Genomic DNA, 18,548 nt, shown 5'->3' with positions numbered 1-18,548 from the left:
GTGGGGGCGGAGCACTGACTTTAGAACTTAGGGATTATCTATTAGTAATTTGATAGGGTGCGTGGGGGTAGGTGTGTTGGTGGGGGCGGAGCACTGACTTTAGAACTTAGGGATTATCTATTAGTAATGTGATAGGGTGCGTGGGGGTAGGTGTGTTGGTGGGGGCGGAGCACTGACTTTAGAACTTAGGGATTATCTATTAGTAATTTGATAGGGTGCGTGGGGGTAGGTGTGTTGGTGGGGGCGGAGCACTGACTTTAGAACTTAGGGATTATCTATTAGTAATTTGATAGGGTGCGTGGGGGTAGGTGTGTTGGTGGGGGCGGAGCACTGACTTTAGAACTTAGGGATTATCTATTAGTAATTTGATAGGGTGCGTGGGGGTAGGTGTGTTGGTGGGGGCGGAGCACTGACTTTAGAACTTAGGGATTATCTATTAGTAATTTGATAGGATGCGTGGGGGTAGGTGTGTTGGTGGGGGCGGAGCACTGACTTTAGAACTTAGGGATTATCTATTAGTAATGTGATAGGGTGCGTGGGGGTAGGTGTGTTGGTGGGGGCGGAGCACTGACTTTAGAACTTAGGGATTATCTATTAGTAATGTGATAGGGTGCGTGGGGGTAGGTGTGTTGGTGGGGGCGGAGCACTGACTTTAGAACTTAGGGATTATCTATTAGTAATTTGATAGGGTGCGTGGGGGTAGGTGTGTTGGTGGGGGCGGAGCACTGACTTTAGAACTTAGGGATTATCTATTAGTAATTTGATAGGGTGCGTGGGGGTAGGTGTGTTGGTGGGGGCGGAGCACTGACTTTAGAACTTAGGGATTATCTATTAGTAATGTGATAGGGTGCGTGGGGGTAGGTGTGTTGGTGGGGGCGGAGCACTGACTTTAGAACTTAGGGATTATCTATTAGTAATTTGATAGGATGCGTGGGGGTAGGTGTGTTGGTGGGGGCGGAGCACTGACTTTAGAACTTATGCGCAAATGATTTTGTTTATTTAACTTAGTTTTGAGTTAGATTGTTTTTAACATGATGATGTTGTGAATATTTCTTTTGGTTTTCTCGATCAAGTGTGTGAAATATTTTTTTATAAACGTGTTTTTCTCCTGTCATGTCAACATAGTTCTCTGTGCAGACGTTTCTAATGGTCAAACCCTTACAGTATATCTGTTCATTGAGCTCATTGAAATCTGTAAGTAATGGATTGATGCTGCCATCAATATGATCAAAAGTGTGGAAAATGTTATAGGTTACACCCTGATTCTGTTGTATTTAGTCATCAGTTTAAACTTCCTATTTATTTGTTTAAATAAAGTTGACAGTTTGACATCATCAGACTCATCCAGTGTTGTTTGACAAGCCACCTCTAAGTTATTTCCATCTTCCGTTGTCTTGTTTTTCCATGTTGATGTGTTCATGTGGTGACAGTTGCTTTTGTTTTCATAGCAGCATATGCCGAAGATAAACAAATACTGTACAGTTTGGTACTATAAAATGACTAATTTTCACTGGGTTTAAATTTCGCTGATTTTGCATTTCAGGCATTATCACTGTGTTTTAACTTCACGGTTTTATCATTTAGATAATGGGTTCTATGCTCAATTTCACATATTCACTGGGTTTTAATTTAGCGTATTTTTCCAGTCAGCGAAATAAGCAAAATTAATATCCAGTGAATAATTAACCTTTTTACAGTAAGTCAGTACTGTATACATTCACATACATGTATGCACCTATTAAGTTGTCCCTTAGATGTCAATGTATTGACAGTGGGTATGTAATTAGTGTACTGGTGACAGAAGAGAGTTGATACATACTTCAGTTATCTGTCTTTTATGTCATTTATCTAGGGGGTCAAGGGGAATCTAAGATGTCACTTAAAGTTCAATGGGGGAATTACCCAGCATGCTCTGTGCATCCAGTCACTTCTCATTATCTTCCATTGTTAATTTTTAATTTCTTTACATTGCAACAACATAGTGATTTGGACTTGTAGGTTTTTGGAATTGCAATTTTGGAATGATTCCTGGTGAAATGTTTTCCATATTTTTAAGAGATTTCTTATCTTTTCGTGTTCCAGAGTTTCATTTGAGTAATGCATTTTAAATTATTAAATATAATAGAATTTTAGGATGAGCATTTTAAGGAATTCTTGATTACAACTTGATCAGTGTCATAGTTTTTTGAATTACCAGAGTATCTGCTTGTTCAATGAAATACACTCTACATTTTTCAAAATTTTTGCCCATGAATAAAAAAAATTACTACATGAAGAGTTGAAATATCCAGCTTTCTGAATTTATAGAACATGACGCATCTTAAATACCATCTTCATTACCCATCAGCTCTTCCAAAAAGTGTGGTTTGAAATGTACATCTCACCCTCCAGTTTAAAACCTGAGATCTATCTACAAGTCTCGAAAGGATGAATTGGGAAACCTAATCCATGCTATGTGCTGGGGAATTTTGAAACCAGTCACGAATAGATTAACTAGAGATATTTTTTAATTCAGAGTTTACAATCTAAGCTTCTCTTTAGATAAAATTAATTTAACCTTGTGTATAATATGCTAGATTCTCTGTGAAATGATGTTTTATTGAAATTGAAGAGCAAAGATTTGCTATGACACAACTAGTTGTGTTGATTCACTGGTGTGTCGTTTTCACAACAGAAATTTGTGCATTGATCTACTGGTCTTGCAAAATAACTTAGTTTTCATGTACTATGATGTAGTTATGGAATTTGTTACTTGGTAAAATGAAATTCACATTTTTAAAACAAAATATTAAAGTGTAAATACAAAAGAAATCAGGAACCACATTTTTTTTGTCCATGCCTCAATTTACCTGTACTGTCGCATACAATTTTTTTCTTGAAGACCGATCTCCCCTTGAATTTTGAAGTTTCCATTTTTACTCTGGATCCCTACAAAATCAGGCCTGCTAGAGGGCACACTGTTGCACAATGATAGGAATATTATATCTGTGGGTGTAATAAGAAATTGAAGTATGTCAAAACTTTGTGTGATATGCATTTCAGTCTATATTTGTAAGGCATTTAATCTACATGCATCATGTTTCATCTGTACCTAGACATCTGGCCATATTGTGTCATTTCTCAGCTGACTCGATTACTAGTCAGTTCATCCTTGCACGATTCTTGGCATTAACTGTTTTAATATAGTCTTAGATGTTACAATCTAATCAAGGTAGGATTTCTCTTAATTTGTATGTTGCACTAATATTATTTTGTGTGGATGTTACATGAATTACAAAGAGGTATATCTGTAATTGAGTGATATGAGCATGGATGGAGGACATAGTAGGACAGTATATATTCTTTTTACAGGGGGAATATTTTACAATTGTTTAATTATGTAAATATATTCTTGCTACCATTTCTTTCATACTATAATTCATATCGCTATTCCATAATGGTTTTCTAAAGTTTTCATGTGACACTCTATAGTACACAATGTGTCATGTGGAGCGTAGGCAGTGTCTTGGATTGTAATGACTTTTAACTGTAAGATATCTCAGATTGCAATTTCTTTTCCACAGTTTAAGCCCCAAAGAAATGAAAAAAAATATGTATAAATCTAACGTTATCAAATATTCATCCCAGTAATTTTAATTTGTTATGAAACTTAATTTAATCATCAACATGACACGCAATCTTATGGAAATTACATTCCTTCTCATGTTACAAAATTTAGTTGTGTTATGCTTTTATTTTATATCTTTATATTGACCTTGTTTGACCTTAGAATCTTCATATCATAGTATATGAAGTTAGCAGTCAATTGACTGATTCTAGTCTATTATATTTACAATGTCATAAAATGTCTTAATAATATTCTGATCAAATTTAAAAGTGCATTTTTCAACAGACACAAAATAATTTGTAACTATAATATTGATTTGTTTGATACCAGTTATACATGTATATTTATACTGTCTTTCTCATGCTGCCCTTGTTAAATTTTATTTTTATCTACTTTGAAATATTTATTATATTAAAAATGTTTATCATTCAATGAAATGCTTTTATTTTATATCTTTATATTTTCATTTGGAAATTTTTGGAAAGTTGTAGTTTGAAGGGAATTTGAAATTATTGTGTTTGACGTAGACATCAAATTGTCCGGTAACATAAGCTGGATTAGATTCATACTTTGTAGCTAGTGCATGTAGTGGAGACCAATATTACTTTATTAAATTGTTGGAGGTCAAAGGTCGGTCATCTGATTTTGCTGCATGTCTGGGTTGACATGAATGTTTTGTTGGGTAAATTACATTGCATAATTACTAAATCTTAAAAATTCAACATGAAACATTTAATTGAAAAAATGTTAAAATTAAGATAAATAGATACAATTCTTTTTTATTATGAATTCCGGTTTGCTACAGGAAATATTGACATAGAATAGTATAAGGTTACCTTGTTGTCTTCTAGTTGTACTGGCTGTGTGCTAGATGATCATTTCTGTTGCGTCAGCTGGGGAGAGTCTTAGTTATCTGTTTTTGGTTTTTATATATGATTGCATGTATGTTTAATAATCTGAAAGAGTTGCCCAAAGTGTTGCACAGTGATTAATCTTTAGATGGATGAATAATTAATAAATATGAAATTTGTCAAGCTGCTTTTCATCCAGTTGATCAGTGTTGTTTGCATTCCACACAATGTGTATGATAGGACTGACTCTCTGTGTGACTCTGCAATAAAAAATGCATAATACATGTATGAGACTTTATTTCATCGATTAATGTATGCATAAAATGTGATACTTCACAAATGAATTCCATAGGAATGAATGGTACAGCATCTTCCTTGTAATATTACAAATGATATTGCCTTAATATAGTTCATCACAGATTTTGTTTTTCTTCTTGTGTTAATGTGCGATTGAACTCTGATAGATAAAGTACAGTTGGCCCCTCCACTTCAAATCATTTTACTGTCCTTCTTTTAATAATCCTAATCCAATTAACAGTTTTGTCAAGTGTCTGTAGATTTAACACTAGATTTGGTTTTTACAATTAAGTTTGGTATTTGCCTTTCTGCTTCAATGCACATGACCTTGTTTGACCTTAGAATCTTCATATCATAGTATTTATAAAGTTAGCAGTCAATTGACTGATTCTAGTCTATTATATATACAATGTCATAAAATGTCTTAATAATATTTTAAATTAAATTTTAAAGTTCATTTCTCAACAGACAAAATATAAATTGTAATTATAATATTGATTTGTATTGATACCAGTTATATATTTATAATGTATAATGTCTTTCTCATGCTGCCCTTGTAAAATTTTATTTTTATCTACTTCCAAATGTTTATTATATTGAAAATATTTTTCATTCAATGAAATATTCTAATCTTACAAGTAATCTGCCTGATGTAAATCTAATCCCATTACTATATTTATATGTTGCTGTCATTATTAATTACAGACAATTTTTTGATTACTGTGAAAAATGAACTGTAAAAAGTCTTGTTAAAAATCTGACAAATTGTACAGACTTGTGTCACTCAGTTCATGTTTTGAATATACGTGATCAAACTGTGCTTTTGTTGTTTTATTTCCTCAACAACAACAACAGCTGGTCTGATTATTCTGAAAACTAGGTCACTGCCTTTTTGCCTGGCAGTGTAGCAGAGTATTAGTTCATTATTGTATGGAAAGTTGTACTCAGTCTGATTTCATGGCATAAAAGACTAGTGTATGCATTGTAGAAATTAAATTAAATAAACATGTCTAAACTGAACATTGCATGTCTAAACCAAAACTATTTTTTACATTATACATGTACTATAACCATACATTCTGTACACCGTCCATTATCTGTATTGAACATTTGCATGCTCTTTCCTTGGTGTGTGATGTAGACATCTCTATATGATTTGATTACATATAAATTATTAACTTTTTAATAATTTTTTTTTATATAAAATACATTTTTATTCGCTGGTTTGAAAATTAAGTTTGCTGGTCTTTTGAAGCTTGTGGCAGTGTATTGCATCAATTTCAAATGTTGCATTTTTTTTTTGATTGTTGATGTATGTAATTAAGTGTAAACTTTGTACAGAGCATAATTATTTACAAATATCATAGCCTAAATATCTTATTATTTCTATTCTATACTATGCCCTTTAGAGTCCTGCAGATGTTTTACTGATGTATTGCATTTATATTGAATGATGCTGAATATCCTGTCTGAGTTTTAAATTGAAAAATAAATTAATGTCTAGAGAACACGTACAGAAGTGAACTGTGCGGATTGCAATGTATGTGCTGTCCTGAAAGCAATTATGCGGAGTTAATAAATTCATTGGCCGGAAATGCATATGTAATGTTGTTAATGGATCTTGTTTGATTGGGATTCTTGTGCATTTTACTATAATTGAAGGGTGATGGTGGTCGTTGTCGTTTGAATTTCATGTAAATAATGTATTTGAAGCATTTTTGTATAGTCTATTGAACGCAGATTGAACATAATGTGGCACAACAACAGTCGCTCTTTAACGAAGGTTAGTCAGGAAAATAAAGTACACATTTGAATATTTCTCAAAAAATGGTTATATTGTACCAGCTTTTATTTGAAACTAGAGATTTTGCTAATTATATAATTGATTCTCTTGTAGTGAGTTTTAGTAAAATCTTGATTCATGTGCATTGTTGGTAATTCAGTATATAGCAATGGGGTTAATGTTCTTTTTACTAGCATACTGTGCTGTGGTATATTCTAAATAAACAACAATGAACTGTATATCTCTCTAAATAGATTGTCTGGTATAACGGCCATGAGAATACCTATTGTATTCTGGTCACCCTAGTGATTACAATGGCCTCAAAGCTATTGTTAAAGTAATGTTGTACCAATACTTTTGAGATTTTAGAAGTATTTTTTTCAATGTACTTGTTGATAGCCTCTATAAAGAATGAATGCATGTATTGAGAACACACAGGTGATTCACAGTTATTTTACACTTCAAATTGAGTGGAATTGCTCCGGTAAATTACATGTAAGGTTAGTTGCTGACAAACAGCCTTAATAGCATCGTTTTTTCATCAAAACAGTGAATAAAAACACAGCAAAATTACCAGCAGCCTTTTTGAAATATTGTCCCTATCAATGCAATTACATAGATCATGAAAGTGGAAACTTATATTCCCCACAGTGACACTACAAACCCATTTCTTCACGTTATTATTATAAAGTGATGAGAATGTTTTTTTGTTTTGTGTACCAGGTAATTTTAAAATTATTAAACTGAATTAAATCTTTTGACAGCGAGGGTTTGCACTGATTGCTGCTGATTGTCTCTCATTCTCTGAATATATTCCTTAATATATTCCTTCTCATGGACTTTACATGTTGGATCCCACATGTAAACTTTGCACTTTACCAACAAATATTTGTTGTTAGTCATGCATACCACACTGTTGGCTGTTTTTAGATTTCTGACAAGTCTTATTAAACAGTCAGGAATGTTTTTTCAGTTTTGTTGAGTCACTGCCTTGAGAGTTAATATTTTCATTTTTGCTCTTTTAATTCTTGTTTTTACTTGGATGATTATCTTGAATATTAATCTACAGCTGACTGTGTCCATATTACTGCAATATATTGAGAACTTTTTACTCGTTTTTATCAGATTTAACTGGTAAATATACTGTAGTATCAAAACCAGTGCCATGTACACAATATGGTTGTAAAATACAGTGATCTTTGGGGTGTGGCAGGCTAAAAAGCTACTTTGGAAGTAGATTATAACGTTGCTATAGAAATATGACACGCTCCCGGCATTCACTGAAGAATTGTAATTAGCATACTGACCACCACCCGTTCATTCTGCATTTGAGTGAAAAGCATTCAAAGGAAGTCTGGGTGTGTGTGTTTTTTTCAGGGGAAAGGGTGTAAAAGTTGTAGCTGGTACATGTATATTTTATGTAGCCAGTAATTACTGCTTGATGATATTCAAACTAAATTCTATCATTTAGCAATATACATGTGCCAATTATGGTACTGGGTTTTAATTTTGCTTTTTTCCCAGATGAGTTAAATCTGGTATGAGTAAATTAAATCTAATTGAAAATATAAAAAAACAGTCAAACTCATTATTTCCATGGCAAATTTGTGAATATAAAAACCTAGGAAATATGCACAAAACATTTAAGGGCAGTGGTTGTTGCACTGCGTCCTGTTCGATATGGGACTCATAGCAACGTATACAACACGTGTAAAATACATTGTTTATTTACATGAAATTTCGAACACATACGATGTGACGACCATCGTCCTTCAAAATAGTGAAATTAAACACTAGCGAAAATAAATACAGAACTTTGCCTTGTTGATGAAGTTGAATTCACAAAGATATGAATTGTTGCCATAGAAACAATACTATTTTATCAAAAATGGCAGTTATTATCTTGTCATAACAGTCATTCATTGCAGAAGCATTTATTATATGCTATAATTATAATGTTTTGAATATAATTCTCCTGGCTGACCTTAATACTAAATATAACTACGTAATAGATGGGCGTCAAATAAGATCACATATGTTGAGTGTTAAATTTAAAGTTGTCTGTTTTAAGTAAATATCGTACACAATTTCAGATGCAAATTATGATGTGAGATAGGTTAATCTCATTTATTTGTAAGTTGTATATGTTGTCATGGTGATGAGCAACATTTATTAAAAAGAAATAACTGAAAAATAATGTAAACAAAATTTATTAAGAAATTTTTCTGATACATATATGAAAATTAATGTCAGGTATATTATTCCCAATTATTTGTAATATGTATATGTTACCATGGTAATGAACAACATTTCTAAAAAAATAAATTATGTAAACAAATAGCATTTTTAAAAAAAAAGTTTCTGATATAAAAATTATATGTCCCTTATTGTTCTGCTGTCTGTTATGTTATTTTTCATTCAATTGATTGTGTTTTGCTGTGTTTGCCCTGCCCATCTGCTGTTTGCCTGATGTCAGCTGCTGACTAAGGTTTGATATTGTTTTGTTGCAGTCATAATGAAAGGAAGACGACATTTAACCATCCATCCACTGGTCAACCTGAATTAACCGATGATTTACATTACCTTGTAGAAAGGTAGGTATCTTTTGTTAACATTGTAAGAGTACATTTTGAATGCCATCAATTTTTATGTACATTTCTATTATTTCTATTTTATAACTTTGGACCAAATGGATTTTCTACTTCTTGATCAGCGTAGACAAAATTCTGTAGATTAATTTTTAATGGCATTGAGATGATAAAAGTTGATATTGGTGTTCAAAAGGTTAAAGGTCAAAAGTTAAAGGGACACCATTATCACAACATGTGTATGGTGCAGTGTAATATGGCTGAGGTGGTCATACCTATTACATCATTGTTGTTATAAAATATACTTTCATTGTACATTATTTATATTCATCTGTCAATACACTCAGCAACCAGCTACACACGTTGAATAAAATTTGCCCCACATGTGTACGTGGATATAAGTACAATGTATGTACATGTACCTCTTCTTTTAGTAATGAACCTGTAACAAAAGCTATGATACTAATGGTAGTGTACATTTTACATGTTACTTTTTAAATACATAATGTACAGCATATATTGATGATACATGTATTTTTATACTTCTTAAATTATACATATTTTACTATTTACCGGTACATATTTTTAATTTTAGTAGTGAAAGATCTCTGAAAATTTTTAATTCAATATACATGTATCAAATAAAAACTTATTTTTCAATCGTAAGTTTCCTTCTCTATGACCATGTACATATATATGTAGGCTAATTTATTTGACCTTTCCTTGACCTGTTGTGATCACAGTGTCAAAGTTCACCACAGAAATAGCTACATGTATCAAATTTGTCTGTGAATTCTTATACACATATTCACACATGAGAATCATTGATGACATAAATAAACTGACATGCGAGTGCCTTTCAGTTTCATTCGTTTAATATTTCGCGCTGTGGCGGCTGATCTCGTTCCTGACTTTACCATCACAAATATTACAGTATATATTTCTTCTTCTGAGTCTACAACAATTCCACCATTGTGTCCAGCAAATTAAGTTATACCACTAGGTAGTACTGATGGAAATAACGACAGCATATTTCTATTTTTAAAAGAAAGCTCTGTTTGTTGTTGTCACATGTTTTCTGTATGACGCTGATTGCTATTTTTGTTCTCTTCAAATGAGAGATTAGGCTCTATTCAGTTAAATATAACGTTGCTTTGAAAGCATGCTTTGTTGCGGTAGAATCTCACTTCGTCTGCATACCTGAATCCGTGCTTGAACAAATAGCTTTTTGTTTTTTTTTCGGAAGCTAGGAGATTTAATAAAAGAGGTTGTGAAGGCGAATCCCTGAATTACAATGTGTTATAAGTAAATAAATATACCATTTAAAACCTCAGTGCATGTTATACCACGTTATTGGTAAGAGTTATTTTGACATTTTTTCACGTGCCTGTTGAAATAGCTATAATCTCTTAACAGTGTGTTACTTTACCCACAATTCTATTGGATTTGTAATCTTGCATATTAAACTTATAAACTAATATAAGAACGTTATTTTTCACTGGTGATTATTTTAATTATTTTAATATTTAGGGAATAAATGATGGGTTCTATTTTATGTTATAAATCACTACTATCAGAATTTACATAATGTAAACTCTACTCGCCAGTAAATTCATTTTAACAAAAAGCCCCAAAACTAAATTTGTTTAATTCTGATGCCGGTGATTTATAAGAGAAGGGTCAAGGCATGATAATGTGTTTGTTTGGCTTCACCTCACACATTATCTTTGCCATAGACTCTTCTTCTCATCCAATATGGCACTATGGGGGATTCATTGTTGTTTAAAATAATGGGACAAGCAAAGATGGGCACAATAAATATGCATATATTAGAAATTCACATAAACACGTAAAGATATTGTATTTATTTTATGCTGGATTATTGAAAAATGATTCATTTTGATCATGAGTATAGACTTTTCAAGTACAAGATAAAGCTAAACTTAAGTACAAGGGCTCTTCTGGGATATAAAGGCTGACAGACCAAGATGTTTTATTGTGGAAGGACTTTATATCTTGAAGAGGCTTTTCTGACTTAAAAACCCCAAACCATCTATAGATGTACAGTTTTGTGAAATTGTTGTACTTTTGAAGTCATTTTGTATTTCCTGTCATCAATTCTACATGTAATTGTTGTGATGGAAATGGGACCATGCCCCTATTTTTAAGTGCAATATTTTATAAAAAGTGTTCATTACATATTGCATTAGTAAAAGTATGTGTGTTTATTAATGTTAAAGTCATTGTTCTCATAAAATTCATTTATTTATTATATGTAAGATTTGCATAATGATCAATATTCATGATGTAACTAAAAACATCTTATCCTCGAGGGCTGAGCTACGTCACCAGACGTTCCACGTTGCTAAGACGCGCACCACTGTACATGCATTTCTATGGGCTCTGTGCGCGCTGCTATGGAACGCCGGTTGAGCCGGTGAAAATTCGAGAAAACAACACAAACTCAACTTTGAAGTAATCCCGAACAACCAAATTTATATATGTTACACACGTAGGGCTAATCTTGTTACACTGTTCAGGGGAGTCTCAACAACCATCCCAAAGTACCATTTTCTGAGAGTTTTTGGTCTTTGTGGAGAAAATGCTAGGATTTCCTGAGGATAGCTCTTAAGCCAATGACCGATATGTTTCAAATACATAGCCCAATAAGCAGCATTTCTATCTCCTCACCTGTTGTGTGAGCTTTGAGTTTGAACCTAGCCTTTATTGTTTATTTGGTCAATGTTTCATCTTTGACATTACCCTCAGTACATAATCTATATATAATTTATGAGAACTAGGAGAAAAAGCTATATACATGTAGTATATATAAAGTTCCACAATGAAGCATTCTGATTGGTTAAGAAGCAATAGGTGGGTTTTCACATCTGTGTAAGGGAATGTGTTTCGAATTGAGCAAATATGATACTGAATTTTTGTTTTGGAAACTGTATAATACCTACAACAGAAATGAAATTAGCATGTACCTAACAATTCTTGAACATCACAGAAGATCGAGACTGCTGGTTCACTGTTGACATTTGTGGGTTTTAAATCAGAGGATTTGTTTGTATACTTCCATTAACTTAATACTATTACTTAACTTAAATTTAAATACAACACATCAACAATGTTTCTTTGTTTAATTCCCATAAAGGTCCCCAAAGAAAGACCAGCTGAGTGTAAGCTCATTTTCCACCAATACTGACATGGAGAAACCAAATTTTGTCAAGAAAACTGTGCCTAAGAAGGCAGCCCCTGCTGTGAAGCGGAGAGACAAGTCTAATGTGACTGTACGTGGGTGGCTGTATAAACAGGACAGTAGTGGGTTGAAGACATGGAGAAAGAGATGGTGTGTTTTGTCAGATTTTTGCTTATTTGTATATAAAAGTAAGTATTGAAAATATTATGAATTGTTTAAGTGCGCATTTGTATACATTTTACAGCATCTGGATTTTCTGTCTGGAGAACTCTTACATTTTTTAAATTATTGACATAAGTAGATTACACATTCCTGTGTGTGATAGAAATGCTTTTGTGTCTTTCAACATTTGATAATAATTGTTTAGCGCCCTCTGTGGTAGAACATTTGTGGTTTCAGCTTTTGTTTTTATTTTTGTCCAACATGAGTCTTTTATGAAAGGCATTCCATGTACAGGAAGTGTGTTCACTCTTTGTTTTCTATTCAAATTGAAATCCTAAAAGTTTATTTACTGAATATTTCATTGGGCACATGAAATCGGCCTTCAACAATATGTGATACAGTAAAAAACTTTATTTTAACAGGAATTATTTTTTACTGAAAAGGCATTTCTGCTATTTTTATGGAGTTTATTTTCACTGATTTTTGATGAGTTGAATGTAAAATATAGAGAAAAAGGTTTATTCACTAGATTTGATTTTTACTGAATCAAAAAAATTCAAATTGCCTGCAATTGGCAGTCCAAGTTTACTACACTGACTACACGAGCCTGTTTTGCCAGACGTTTTAGAGCATAGTGATGTCACATGCATACAGGCAATATGAGAAAAAGAACCAAGTTTGTTTATATATATATATTATTCAGTTCATATTGCACAAAAAATTTATTGTATGTTATCAAAATATCAATTATTATGACCATGCACCCACAGTAAATGGCAATCTTTGTGATTCAATGATTGAACAATTAGGTCATAGTATGGATGTAGCTGTTTTATAGGACAACAGCAAAATTTGTGTTAAATTATTGATAATTGTCATTAAAGTTTAATTAGAATCTGTAAACAATCTGTGTACACATTCGTCGGGTTTGAAAATCAAACACTTGCATGGCAATGTTTTTGTGGACGTCTTTGAAAGTACCGGTAGGAACACTGTGACGACGAGCATAATATTACATGGTGGCAGAGATATATTCTTAGAAATAGAACTCTGCCTGGGAGATTGAATCTTGCATAGCAAGCAGTTTTGATTGGCTGCAAACTTAGTGTGCATTTACAGAAAGGCAAATAAATGCAAGCTACAGTGTGTAGTTCACCAAATTAAAGTCGTGATTAATAATAATTTCAGGTTTTTATCTGATATTAAAGTACTAGTTATCACTTTGCAGCTTCACAGCCACAGCCATCTGAATGAACTGCTTAGTGTGCGTGATGTAGATACAGACTAGACAGAGGATAGAAAAAACACAAAAATATGCACACAAATTGAACAGATATGCCCAGATGAGTTTTGATGACAGTGTCACTTTAAGTGTAGTTGTGTTTATCTACAGGTCCTGAGGAGGAGAATATTTTGATGTCAGTTCTCTTGCCAAGCTATACTATTAGTCCTGTTATACAAGAAGATAAGGTTCATAAAAAATATGCATTCAAGGTTAGTTTCAACTGTATATCTTCATTTTGTATTCTCTAGAATTTAATTGTAATATTTTTACTGAAACATGTAAGTAAAAACTGCTAAGTGAAATCCATGAGAACATTACAAATTTCAATAGAAATCATTTTTTCTCTAAATTATTGAAACCCAGTGAATGTTCACAAAATAGAGAAATTAAATGCCACCAAAAAGGTTATACGTTTACAGTAAAATATTTATAAAATACATATACTGTAAAGGGATTAATTATTCACTGGGATTTTCAATGTGTGTTGATGCTACTGAGTTACAAACAAATCTTAGTTGGAAAAAAAAAATCAATGATATTTGTAGATTGTTTTAGCTAGGATTTAAATTTCATTAAAAACTGTATAAGTATATTGCAAAAATGATTTGTTTTTCAATATTCAAGAATAAATAACAAACTATGAAAATAAGGGTATTACATGCATGAGGATGCCACACACTAATGTATGAATACAGTACTACAATGGGTGTATTAATGCATAACAGATCTTGTTCTTTATGATTATACAATGTATATACCTTTTCTAATAATTTTGTATCAACCGTTTGGTTTAGAAGGCAAGGATCTAGTCTACTGTGTAGGTGGTGAAAATTATATAATTATTATTTTTTGTTGTGAACTTAGTTGTATTTACTAACATGGAATTCTTATTTCCTAATATGGAATTCTTATTTCCTAATATGGAATTCTTATTTCCTAATATGGAATTCTTATTTCCTAGTATGGAATTCTTATTTCTAATAAGTTAGAATGCAGATACTCTGTGCGAATTATGGCATCAGGGCTTGACACTAAAGGGTAACTTATAATGTTATTAATTTTTTCAGTGTGAGCATGCAAATATGATGACATATCATTTTCATGCTGAAACAGAACATGACATGAATAAATGGATAAAGTCGTTGACCTTAGCAACTGTATTGCGAAGGGATTCTGGGTATGTAAATTTTGAACCAAGCTAAAGAGCGATAGTCGTTGTGTTGCGTTCTGTTCGATATGGGACTCATAGCGACGTATAAAATGCATGTAAAATACATTGTTTATTTACATGAATTTCAAACACGCACTGCGCGATGACAACTGCACTTTAATATTTTTCAATAATATTTTATTTTTGTGTCAGCTTAAAAAGTGTCCATTGTGGAGTCATTGTGTTTTATGTTTCAACCTATTTAGGGAGTTAATTGAAAGTAGAACGCCAACAGAAAATGGTAGCTATAGGGAGGATGAGGACGATGCTGGTTTTAAATCTAGAACTCTTCCCCGGGTAACCAATGAGTATGGTGGCTCTCTTCCAAGAGGTGCACCTGACAGTTACAATAGCCTTAGATCTCCAGGTAATGATTCAAGGAATAGAACACCCGGTGATGATCCCAGGGCAAGGACTCTTGATCATAATTATAGATCACCTATTGAGGAGCCCAGGTACCGATCACCTGCAAGGAATCAAAAGTTTGCTTCCCCAGTTGATCCTCGTTATAGGTCGCCAGCTGACCATTCTCAGTACAGGTCGCCAGCTGATGACAGAAGGCCGCCAGCTGATGAGAGAAGGCCGCCAGCTGATGAGAGAAGGCCGCCAGCTGATGATAGGAGGCCGCATAATGATTCCCGAACACCTGATTCACATCAAAGGCCAGATAACCAGAATCAAAGATTTCCAGATGAAGATGATGATGAAGCTGGATTCAAGACGTTTTCATCTCGTAGTCGTCAATCCCCAAATAAGAATCGACCGCATTCTGGACCTGATCGGATAGAATCACATCACACACAGCATCCACACAGACGAGATCCTTCACATGGTGACCATGTGAACAGTCGAACACCTAATCCATACCCATCAAGACAGCCTGGTATGTAAACCTTCAAGCTATTAGTGTAACATGTCCTTTTGAGAATGCAGGGATTTTTTTAAACAAGAGAACAGGGGCGCAGCGCCCTCATGCCATGGCCATGCGCCCCCTTACCCTGGGGAGCAGATCCTCTGGCAGCCATAAAATTCTGATTGACCTGGGATCACATGTGGCCACAGTTTTCAACTGTGACCTGTCTGATCGTAATTTTGGCCCTAAGGAAGCCATAGAATGCTCCATTTTAACTTAGAATTATCAAAAACTCTACACCCTGATGGGGAGAACCCTATCTCCCCCACTTAGTGGCGCCGCTGCATTGCAGTACTCCTTTTTGCAGTTTTCTTCTAGAAAAAAAGCTGAGAATGTACCGTATTTTATCTGCAGCTGAAAAATAATGTTGAGAATAACGGTGAATAGATCGAATAAAAGAGAAAATTTTCATTATCAGTTATATAGCACGTAATATTTCTTGATTACTCATGAGTGAAAATACTAATTTTATTTCCAGGAAATGAGACCCAGCGACCTCAACAGAGAGTATACTCCACTGAACTCAGGCCAAGGTTTGTTTCTCGATTTCATTTCTTTGTCATTAACTGTGTATTTACTGTAAATATATTTGTAGAAGATTTCTTCCAGTGTTTTTATATCATTTCAATCTTTTGTATGCCAACATTTTGATGCACAATTTGGTGTACATTGAGACCAGTGGACTTAATTTCAGCTGTACAGGTTTATTTTGTGAAATGAGGCACAAAGAGACTCCAGCATTCAAAAGAGCTTGACAGTGTAAACAGTTATTGGGTTTTTCATAATATTTCACCACAATGTTCATCATCATCAGTATTGATGAGCCACTGTGACTGTCATTTTGTAGTATAAACTTGCGTAATCATTAAGAACATGCACACACTGTGCTCTCAGCTCCCAGACATTACTCTTTTTGATCGTCTTCATTCTTGTGATCAGTTTTGTGATTTTACACCAGATAGAGTTGAAGGTATGATAAAGAGTTTATTCACAGTTAATACAGGCGATAACAAGTGGTATTGCCTGAAGCAATATTGATATTTTTCTCATACTGTTTGCTCGAAAAAATATAAATATATACCACATGTTATAACCACTTAATATTTCAAATGTTAACATCTTGTTTCATCTTGTTTCTTAAAGAGATAGTTTGGATTCTGGCAACAGTGGTGCTCCAAGCTCTGTTCCTTCAAGTGACATGCACCCTCGTAGCCAAAGCCATACTCTGCCATCAAAAGCACATTACCAGAGATCCCCAGCTGTCAGGTACCCCACAATGCCCTGGAATGCATCCTATCAAACTCCAGAATCACAGCAAATTGACCTACCTCCTAATGATAGATCACATTCTGTCAAGTATGGTACCTTGCCATCACAGAGTTCATATCCAGTTCAAGAACCTCGCCAGGAGCCAATCCGATCTGCTGAGAAGTACCACACCATGCCACTTCGTCCTTCTCAACAACAACAACAACAGCAACAGTACTATAGTCCTGAATCATTGAGTCCATCCAGTCCAAGGGAAATGCAGAGACAGGAGTCATTGCGAAAACTCCATGATTGGGTTAAAACAAGGGAAGGCAGTAGTAGTGATGCCTTAAGGACTTCCACACAGTCATTACCAGTCCAAAAAACTACCACTGTAAATGATTATGCAAGGAGGGACACCACAACACAGTATAAGTCAACACCACCTCAAAACACCAACACAACACCGCATCGACCTCCTCTTCCGAATGACTATAGCAGAAAACATAAAGAGGATGAGAGGCTTAGAAATGAGGAACAGTTTAGAAATCTGCAGAAAAAGAAAGAAATGGAGCCGCTTGTGTTTCGGTTTCCAGAAACAAACACTTATCAGCAACCAGGCAAGTCCCCTGAGCAGCGTTCATTTCTTCAGAGCCCAGTAGGTGTGGGAACAGAACAGAGGACTGTCATACAAAGTCCTTACACATTCAATATATTTTCTGATAAACGACCTGCTCCTCAACAACAGCATAGACAGCAGAATGGTCATTATAGGTGAGTACAGCATTTTAAATAAAGTGAGCTAAATTCATTGTTTTTAATCTTTTTTAGATACCACTTGCAGCGTATCATGTTATTGACACTTTTCAGGAGCAATCATCCAGGCATTTTCACTGTCTGACAACCGTCACTTGTGAAAACGACGATCAGAAAACTGTGCTTTGGGCTAATTATTGTGACTCTCCTGAACAGTGTGACAAGACGTGCCCCTACATGTGTAATGTGTCAATTTGGTAAAAATTACTTTCTGAAACACCTAGTTTTAAACTTTCTGAGAGTCTAGCATTTGTGTTGAAATTGAAAATAATATGAGATATAATGTACTAATTACTGCAGGTCACCTAACAAGGCACCATCAGGTTATTACTCGGAAACTGATGCCACAGATCGATCCCATCCAAATTACTCTGCAGAAAGACAAGTATATCCATCTCATCAGCAGTCGGAGAGGGCAGTAGATAGTAGACACCTATACACCCATCAGGAGGAATCGCCTCATGCATTAAGTAAGTCTTTTCCACATAGTTTTACATGAAAACCATGGTGGGCCACCCATTCATATCTCTCCTGGTTGGCAATCAACTAAAATGTCATATTCCTTTGAGTTTGCTATCAATAACTG

The 18,548-nt window shown here is 34.1% G+C and overlaps 1 protein-coding gene across 7 annotated transcripts in view; it reads left to right on the top strand.

Moving 5' to 3' along the window:
- The window catches only part of LOC100371867 (uncharacterized), an 82,281-nt gene that overhangs the window by 34,656 nt on the left and 29,077 nt on the right, over window positions 1–18,548 (top strand). For all 7 annotated transcript variants that reach the window (XM_085499767.1, XM_085499763.1, XM_085499766.1 and 4 more), the window contains exons 4-11: window positions 9,049–9,132; window positions 12,284–12,516; window positions 13,884–13,984; window positions 14,843–14,952; window positions 15,192–15,868; window positions 16,377–16,431; window positions 17,042–17,920; window positions 18,263–18,432. In XM_085499767.1, the coding sequence (XP_085355893.1) occupies window positions 9,049–9,132; window positions 12,284–12,516; window positions 13,884–13,984; window positions 14,843–14,952; window positions 15,192–15,868; window positions 16,377–16,431; window positions 17,042–17,920; window positions 18,263–18,432 (2,309 nt within the window). The remainder of the gene's footprint in view (window positions 1–9,048; window positions 9,133–12,283; window positions 12,517–13,883; window positions 13,985–14,842; window positions 14,953–15,191; window positions 15,869–16,376; window positions 16,432–17,041; window positions 17,921–18,262; window positions 18,433–18,548) is intronic.

Source organism: Saccoglossus kowalevskii, chromosome 1, assembly GCF_978046115.1.
Source record: "Saccoglossus kowalevskii chromosome 1, keSacKowa6.1, whole genome shotgun sequence".
NCBI lineage: Eukaryota > Metazoa > Hemichordata > Enteropneusta > Harrimaniidae > Saccoglossus > Saccoglossus kowalevskii.
This window is presented reverse-complemented; position numbering and strand designations above follow the sequence as displayed.